The sequence below is a fragment of the Cherax quadricarinatus genome, chromosome 79, assembly GCF_038502225.1.
Source record: "Cherax quadricarinatus isolate ZL_2023a chromosome 79, ASM3850222v1, whole genome shotgun sequence".
In the NCBI taxonomy this organism is placed as follows: Eukaryota; Metazoa; Arthropoda; class Malacostraca; order Decapoda; family Parastacidae; genus Cherax; species Cherax quadricarinatus.
This window is the reverse complement of record NC_091370.1, coordinates 18,312,658-18,322,362: the sequence shown is the minus strand read 5'-3', so window position 1 is coordinate 18,322,362 and position 9,705 is coordinate 18,312,658. Positions and strand designations below refer to the sequence as shown.

General features: G+C 42.6%; 1 protein-coding gene across 1 annotated transcript; it reads left to right on the top strand.

The window, feature by feature from the left end:
- Nucleotides 1–602: 602 nt before the first annotated feature.
- On the top strand, nucleotides 603–9,407 carry LOC138855064 (uncharacterized). Its single transcript, XM_070102004.1, has 2 exons — nucleotides 603–1,441; nucleotides 6,717–9,407. Exons 1-2 carry the CDS (start codon nucleotides 881–883, stop codon nucleotides 7,062–7,064), a joined length of 909 nt encoding a protein of 302 aa, XP_069958105.1. The 5' UTR covers nucleotides 603–880; the 3' UTR covers nucleotides 7,065–9,407.
- Nucleotides 9,408–9,705: the final 298 nt, after the last annotated feature.

Here is a 9,705-nt window from a genome sequence, read left to right as displayed (position 1 = left end):
AGCAGCAGCATGACCTTCGTGACCACCTCAATGTGCGAATTACAACTTACCTTATTAACTTTCTCTCTTTCTCTGCTTCTCACTTTCTCTCTTTCCATTATTTTCTCTGTGCATATTTCTTTTCCCCCTCTATCGCCTGTTATTCATTATTTGTATATATAGCGTGTGTTTCGGGGGACAATTTTTTATTAACTTGCTTCTAACGCTTCTTTTACCAATTTATAATTAATGCAAGGCTTGATTTGGGTTAATAAGCCAGGGTGGCGCAAGCCAGCAGGGTGGGTTATTTTCCTTTGCATATTTAGGCCCTTCCCCAGGATGCCACCCATAACTGCTGAGAGAGAGAGAGAAAGTGGAGAGGTAGGAGGGGTGGAAGAATAAAAAAAGAGGATAGAGAGCGTAAAGAGAGGATCCAAGAATAAAGAGAGCAGATGCTAGGAAAGAGAGAAGCCAGGCTGGGGCCGGCTCGCTCGCCATTAGCCAATGGCTAAAACAATTCCACATTGCTTAAACCTTTCCAGATTCGTTCGCCAAACTGGCTTAGCCACAAAATACCGACTTTGTCCCCCTCATGCGCCATGTTAAAACGCCCTGTACACCAAGCCACACATCCTCCCGGTCCAAATATAACAAAATCACCGACTCCAGTTACCATAGTGTGTTAGTGTGAGGTTAGTAACAGTAACAACAGTTAGTGAATGCTGTTACACCGTTCAGAAAATTTCGTAGCCCCGTACACATGCGCCTCAGAGGAAGCAACAGTAGGCTACAGCCTCTGTTTATGCCGTTGGTTGAGGCTCTGGCATAGAGCACTCTGGCAGACTTCATCAAAAACATTTTCCAGCGTGTCATAGAGACGCCCATAGATGCCGTCCACGTCATGGGGGACACAGCAGTGTGTGTCGCCTTCAATGATGGCGACAGGAAGAGGAAACAGGAAAACAGTGACGTGAAACAGGTTAAGTTCTCAAATTTTTACCGTCGAAATGCAAGCGGTGAACTGCTGCTACCACCAGCCCTCAGGGACACCATCAAACCACCAGCAAGACCAACACCACCTTTAAGGTCCACCAAACTTAGTGCCATGCGGGAAATGTCCCGGAAATTCAAGAAAGAGTGGTTGACACTGTTTCCATGGGCCTTTGTGGAGGACGAGTACGTGTACTGCAGGTTATGTATAGAGACCAAACAAAACAATGTTTTCACCACCGGCAAGCCAGTTGATGTCCGTCCCAAGAAAGATGACTTTCTCAAGCACGAACATGGTTCTGGTCACAAGGCAGCCTTCCTAGCTATCACGGGAGTCACCTATGAGGAGAGTCAGGTGACAGCAGGGGATGGTGGTCAAGAAAAAACTCCAACAAAGGCTGGACAGAAGAATCAGTTTCATGCAGGGGACGTGTTCCTCATGAACTCCATGTTCAATCTCTCCAGTACACAGGTGGGAGCAATACTGATGTTCTCTATGTATATAATTTTTTTTAAAAATTTGTAAGAGTTGTTAATCCTTATATTTTCATAAAGCCATATGTATATTGGGTAATACACATACACACACACACACACACACATAGCGGTCAGTGAAGAGGCGGGGCCAGGAGCTGAGTCTCGACCCCTGCAACCATAATTACGTGAGTACACAATGGAAATAAATCACTTTGAATTTTGTTGATTTTCTAGGTAATTTAAAATATGATGATTGTCTCATGTGTAGCTGTGTCTAAATAAACGTACACAATTACCACTCCGGAACAACAGGCAGGATCTCTGTTAGTCATCTGTCTAGAGGTGCAAGGGATTTCCATCTAGACTTTTTTTTCTGCTACTGGACCTACATAATTTGGGCGCCTCCCTTATTGCAGCTACCCTCTTCATGCCTTGTGATTCTTCCCATCTGCACCATGTATTGCCGTAGATACAACGGTGTTCAGCGAAAAGCAACACCAACATGGAATAGTCCAAGGGTCGAGGCATGTGTCTAGAGAAGAATTACAGTCAAAATATCTGCATAAGAAGCTATCACCGCCATTCTCAAGCATTGTTTAGGGTTATCCCAGTACGATTGTAATGGCTAAGTTTATTTAGGTACAGCTACACATAACTACAGTTATTATATGTAGTGTAAATTACCTAGGATAACCCCGATAAAACGTCAAAGTGACTTACTGCCATTGGTGTTAGGGGAAATTGGTCTGGTTGAGGGCACATCTGGCAGAGGGGTGACTGCACAACGCCAAGAAACGTTCACTGTGTGGCCGCCAGGAGTAGCAACAGCCTGGCTGCTCAGGCAAGCATTAAACAAGCCTGCCACATGGACGGGTATATCAAAGGTACTTTTGCATGAGTCACTGCTAGTGCTAGAATCTTATCGTTGGTGCCAAAGGATCACTGTTGGTGCCAGAGGGGTCACTGTTAGTGCCAGAGGGTCACTGTTAGTACCAGAGGGTCACTGTTAGTGCCAGAGGGTCACTGTTTGTACCAGACGATCACTGTTAGTGCCAGAGGGTCACTGTTAGTACCAGAGGGTCACTGGTACAGCCTAGTTGATCAGGCCCTGATCCATCGGGAGGCCTGGTCATGGACCGGGCCGCGGGGGCGTTGATCCCCGGAATAACCTCCAGGTAACCTCCAGGTTAGTACCAGAGGATCACTGTTGGTGCCAGATGGCAACTGTTAGTGCCAGAATGCCCTACTGTCCACTTCTTAGGTATTCTATTAACCACCTGAGTTTTCTTCAAGATACATCAGCGTGTTTTACCAGTTTTTAAGGTTAATGTGCTGCTGTGGGCAGTGTTAAAAGCCTCTTCACACACTACTAGTGTGTGTGTGTGTGTGTACTCACCTAGGTGTGATTGCAGGGGTCGAGTCACAGCTCCTGGCCTCGCCTGGAGTGTGTATGTGTGTGTATGTGTGCTTACCTGTTTGTGGTTGTAGGGGCGATCCACAGCTCATCTGTGTGTGTGTATTTAAAACTGCCTGTTTGTAATCACAAGAGAAGAGCTACGCTCTTGGTGTCCCATCTTCAGTATTTCACACACACACACACACACACACACACACACACACACACACACACACACACACACACACACACACACACACACACACACACACACACACACACACACACACACACACACACACACATACACACACACAGCCATAACCAGGAGCTATGAATCGACCCCAACAACCGCAATTAGGTGAGTACAGACAATAAATTTTTGATGGTTATACCACCTACTACATGTAAATAATCCTTGACTCACGAGTGTCCCAACTTACGAGTTTTTCCAGTTATGAGCGTCGCTCGGTCGATTTTTTTGCTTTGAGTTGCGTCTCACTGATAGTGCTCAGTGCAGTGGTTACCGCACCCTGGGAGCATTTCTCTTGTGTTGTTCTTGCGTTTTGTATTTTTTGTGCAGTTATTTTGCCAAATTTCTTTTTTCTAACCATGGGTCCTAAGAAAGTAAGTACAAAGGACAGTGCTGAGAAGAAGAAGAGGATGATGTCCATGGAATTAAAGCACGAAATAATAGAAAAACATGAGGGAGGTGTGCGTGTAGTGGACTTAGCGAGGCAGTACCAGCGTAGTACTTCTACTATATGTACCATACTAAAGCAGAAGGAGTCGATAAAGGCTATAACGCCAGCCAAGGGCATTAAAATAATTTCTAAGCTTCGGACCTCTGTCCATGAAAAGATGGAGAAGCTGCTGTTGATGTGGTTGACGGAGAAGCAGCTCGCAGGAGATACTGTGACGGAAGGTATCCTCTGCAAGAAGGCAAGAGGCATTTACGCTGATTTACTGCAGCAGACCCCAGGTACTTCAACGGACGAGGCATCAGAAAAGTCGTTTAAAGCCAGCCGGGGCTGGTTCGACAATTTTAAAAGGAGAACCGGCATTCACTCTGTCGTCAGGCATGGTGAGGCAGCGAGCTCTGATGTGAAGGCAACTGAGGATTACCTCAAAACTTTTGCAGAAGTGATAGCAGCTGAAGGATACGTCCCCCAGCAAGTCTTCAACTGTGACGAGACAGGGCTTTTCTGGAAGAAGATGCCAAGGAGAACTTACATATATGCAGAGGAGAAGAAGAAACCAGGCCATAAACCCATGAAGGATAGGTTAACCCTCGCACTGTGCGCCAATGCAAGTGGCGACTGTAAGATCAAGCCGCTGCTGGTATATCATTCGGAAAATCCCAGAGCCTTTAAGTCGCATAAGATTCTAAAAGAAAAACTGCAGGTTATGTGGAGGACAAACCCGAAGGCGTGGGTCACCAGGCAGTTCTTTGTGGAGTGGGTAAACCTGGTCTTTGGTCCTGCCGTTAAGAAGTATCTCCAGGAAAATAACCTACCCACGCAAGCCCTTCTCGTCCTGGACAGTGCACCTGCTCACCCACCGAACCTCGAAGATGACATCGTCAAAGAGTTCAAGTTTATAAAGGTTCTCTACCTTCCACCCAACACCACCCCTATCCTGCAGCCCATGAACCAGCAGGTGATTTCTAATTTCAAGAAACTCTTCACCAAGCACCTATTCTGCCACTGCTTTGAGGTGACGGAAAGCACAACCTTCACCCTACGAGAGTTCTGGAAGGATCACTATAACATCGTGATATGCCTCAGAATTATAGATATGGCCTGGCAGGGTGTTACAAGAAGGACCTTGACCTCTGCGTGGAAGAAGCTGTGGCCTGAGGTTGTGTCCGAAAGAGACTTCGAAGGATTAGAACCCGAAGCGGCAGTGGTGGAGGAGATTGTGTCCCTCGGAAAGTCCATGGGCTTGGAGGTGGATGAAGGAGATGTGAACGAGCTTATCAAGGAGCACTCGGAAGAACTGACGACGGAGGAGTTGGAGGAACTACAGACGCAGCAGTATACGGAGGTTTTGCAAGAAACTGGTACCGCGGAGGAGCCAGATGTAGAGGAGGATATCTCTACAAGTGAGATAAAGGAAATGTTGGGAATCTGGGAGAGGCTTTCAGAGTTTATTGAAAGGGAACACCCAGAAAAAGTTGAAACTGGTCGTGCATCGGCGCTATTTAATAACACTTGCCTAACTTATTTCCGAAACATTCTGAAAGTGAGAATGAAAGAAACCCCCTTGGACAGTTTTTTATTGAAACACCCTGCAGAGGAAAGTGTGGCGAAAAAGGCAAAAATCAGTGAAAGTCGTCTGATTTCCAAGGTAATTACACTTTATAAATCCAGATTATTTCTTTAAATTCTCGTTTATTATGTTTTACTATGTTTTATAGAATATTTCTTATTTATAAATACATTTTTCTTATTTAAAAACCCGTAACAAAAAAATTGGGGTGGCTTTTTGGGGGCTGGAACGGATTAATGGCATTTCAATTAATTTCAATGAGGAAAATCGATTTGATAAAGCAAATTGAGTTACGAACTGAACAATTATACGAATTAAACTTGTAAGTCAAGGTACAACATATACATACTTATCTGCGGATCAAACCCGATTGCTTCCCATTTCGCAGGCGCCTTATGTGATCCTTGAGAGTTTGGCGCTCACCGTGGATCTAATATTAAAAATTATAATAAAATAGTAATTTAATATTCTTGGTTTTCAAGGCAAAATTAGACTTAGAAGACAGACAGTAGAGCAAGACTTTATTTGGACAACGTTTTGCCCAATGGGCAATGCTTCACACAGTGGGCAGTATTTCACCTTGTGGGCAACGTTTCGTCTGTGGGCAGTGTTTCATTCCGTAGGCAACGTTTCGCCCATCATGTGCAACGTTTCTTCCCTCATGTACAACGTTTCACCCATCGTGTGCAACGTTCCCCCCTGCAACGTTTCTTCCCTCATGTGCAACGTTTCACCCATCATGTGCAACGCTCCCCCCTTCAACGTTTCTTCCCTCATGTGCAACGTTTCACCCATCATGTGCAATGCTCCCCCTTCAACGTTTCGGCCCTCATGTGCAACGTTTCACCCATCATGTGCAACGCTCCCCCCTTCAACGTTTCTTCCCTCATGTGCAACGTTTCACCCATCATGTGCAACGCTCCCCTTCAACGTTTCTTCCCTCATGTGCAACGTTTCACCCATCATGTGCAATGCCCCCCCTTCAACGTTTCTTCCCTCATGTACAACGTTTCACCCATCATGTGCAACACTCCCCCTTCAACGTTTCTTCCCTCATGTACAACGTTTCACCCATCATGTGCAACGCTCCCCCCTTCAACATTTCTTCCCTCATGTGCAACGTTTCACCCATGTGCAACGCTCCCCCTTCAACGTTTCTTCCCTCATGTGCAACGTTTCACCCATCATGTGCAATGTTCCCCCTTCAACGTTTCTTCCCTCATGTACAACGTTTCACCCATCATGTGCAATGCTCCCCCCTTCAACATTTCTTCCCTCATGTGCAACGTTTCACCCATCATGTGCAACACTCCCCCTTCAACGTTTCTTCCCTCATGTACAACGTTTCACCCGTCATGTGCAACACCCCCTTCAACGTTTCTTCCCTCATGTGCAACGTTTCGCCTGATGGGCACTAAATCTGGGGGTCACATTTCGTATAAACATTTTCTCCCGGTAATCATATAAACAGAGTATTTTTTACAGATTTGTTTACAATGGTCATGAAATAACACAGCTAAAACGTACATTATGTAACGTAATTAGGAATTAGAGGAAGTAATTGCGTTTATCTTGTTCCTGACGTAATTTTCTTTCCTTTAAGGACACGGGAGTTACGTGTAGCGGAGAAAGTTGCGACGTGGAAGAATTTAGAAGAGAAATCAAAACAGAGGAGCATGATTTTACGTCTGGCAGCGAGGAGGCGAAGGACGCTGCCGCGTTGTTTACTCCGGCGGAGGTTGTCGTACCGCCTCTGAGTATCCACTGCATCAGTTCAGACCAGCAAGATGCAGCCTCCGAAGGGTGCCACTCAGTGCCACGGGATGAGTTTTATCAGTTTGGCATGCATGTGGCCTCTCAGCTGAGTGCCATGCCACTCAGAGCAGCGCTGGAGGTGCAGCTGGACATTCAGAGAGTGTTGACCATGAAGAGGCTTCAGTGTTTAGAGTGATTGGCTGGTCATTATAGTTGTCATTGTACAGACTGGCCATTATAACTATAGTCATGTTGTTATACGGGCTGGTTATTATAACCATTCATCATATCATTGTATGGGCTGGTCGTTATAACTATGTTCATGTCATTGTATGGGCTGGTCGTTATAACCATGTTCATGTCATTGTATGGGCTGGTCGTTATAACCAGTCATGTCATTGTATGGGCTGGTCGTTATAACCATGTTCATGTCATTGTATGGGTTGGTCATTATAACCAGTCATGTCATTGTATGGGCTGGTCATTACAATCATAGTCATGTCATTGTATGGGTTGGTCATTATAACCAGTCATGTCATTGTATGGGCTGGTCATTACAATCATAGTCATGTCATTGTATGGGCTGATCATTACAACCAGTCATGTCATTGTATGGGCTGATCATTACAACCAGTCATGTCATTGTATGGGCTGATCATTACAACCAGTCATGTCATTGTATGGACTGATCATTACAACCAGTCATGTCATTGTATGGACTGATCATTACAACCAGTCATGTCATTGTATGGACTGATCATTACAACCAGTCATGTCATTGTATGGACTGATCATTACAACCAGTCATGTCATTGTATGGGCTGGTCATTACAACCAGTCATGTCATTGTATGGGCTGGTCATTACAACCAGTCATGTCATTGTATGGGCTGGTCATTACAACCAGTCATGTCATTGTATGGGCTGGTCATTACAACCAGTCATGTCATTGTATGGGCTGGTCATTACAACCAGTCATGTCATTGTATGGGCTGGTCATTACAACCAGTCATGTCATTGTATGGACTGATCATTACAACCAGTCATGTCATTGTATGGGCTGGTCATTACAACCAGTCATGTCATTGTATGGGCTGGTCATTACAACCAGTCATGTCATTGTATGGGCTGGTCATTACAACCAGTCATGTCATTGTATGGGCTGGTCATTACAACCAGTCATGTCATTGTATGGGCTGGTCATTATAACCAGTCATGTCATTGTATGGACTGATCATTACAACCAGTCATGTCATTGTATGGGCTGGTCATTACAACCAGTCATGTCATTGTATGGGCTGGTCATTACAACCAGTCATGTCATTGTATGGGCTGGTCATTACAACCAGTCATGTCATTGTATGGGCTGGTCATTACAACCAGTCATGTCATTGTATGGGCTGGTCATTACAACCAGTCATGTCATTGTATGGGCTGGTCATTACAACCAGTCATGTCATTGTATGGGCTGGTCATTACAACCAGTCATGTCATTGTATGGGCTGGTCATTATAACAGTCATCATATCAATGTATGGAATGATAGGTCACATCATTTCATACATTTTATGTCTCAGTATACATGACATTGTGTATACCTCGTCATGTATACTGTATAAATGACAAGGTTATGTATGCTGCATGACGACGATGTATACACCTTGGCTGTGAGTGTAGTCATGTACTGTAGTCATCATGTATAGTCATGTATATTTATCATGTATAGTCATACATTCATCATGTATAGTCATGTATATTTATCATGTATAGTCAAACATTCATCATGTATAGTCATGTATATTTATCATGTATAGTCAAACATTCATCATGTATAGTCATGTATATTTATCATGTATAGTCAAACATTCATCATGTATAGTCATGTATATTTATCATGTATAGTCAAACATTCATCATGTATAGTCAAACATTCATCATGTATAGTCATGTATATTTATCATGTATAGTCAAACATTCATCATGTATAGTCATGTATATTTATCATGTATAGTCAAACATTCATCATGTATAGTCAAACATTCATCATGTATAGTCATGTATATTTATCATGTATAGTCAAACATTCATCATGTATAGTCAAACATTCATCATGTATAGTCATGTATATTTATCATGTATAGTCAAACATTCATCATGTATAGTCAAACATTCATCATGTATAGTCATGTATATTTATCATGTATAGTCAAACATTCATCATGTATAGTCATGTATATTTATCATGTATAGTCAAACATTCATCATGTATAGCCATGTATATTTATCATGTATAGTCATGTATATTTATCATGTATAGTCATGTATATTTATCATGTATAGCCATGTATATTTATCATGTATAGTCATGTATATTTATCATGTATAGTCATGTATATTTATCATGTATAGTCATGTATATTTATCATGTATAGTCATGTATATTTATCATGTATATTCAAACATTCATGATGGATCAATGTACTATATGAGAGAGATGGATGTATATGTTTCCCATCTACATATTGATCTATATATATATATATATATATATATATATATATATATATATATATATATATATATATATATATATATATATATATATATATATATATATATATATATATATATATATATATATATACATTATGTACACAGGACAGTTTGTATATGTATTTTATGTGGTACATGATATAATTATGTTTCTCATCTACACAGGGACTTACATATTTCTCAGCCACAAGGGAATGTAGCTATCTCTCTCTCTCTCATCTGCAGAGGGCTCTTGATTCAAGGAACTGGAGCTACCCTTTCCCCTTAGATCGAACACCTGACTACA

What these genes read in the sequence shown, in the direction of transcription:
- LOC138855064 (XM_070102004.1), top strand. Translation starts at nt 881, where the DNA reads ATGGGGGACACAGCAGTGTGTGTCGCCTTCAATGATGGCGACAGGAAG. An exon ending in TCAATCTCTCCAGTACACAG is followed by an intron (nt 1,442 to 6,716) that starts GTGGGAGCAATA and finishes CTTTCCTTTAAG; the next exon opens with GACACGGGAGTTACGTGTAG.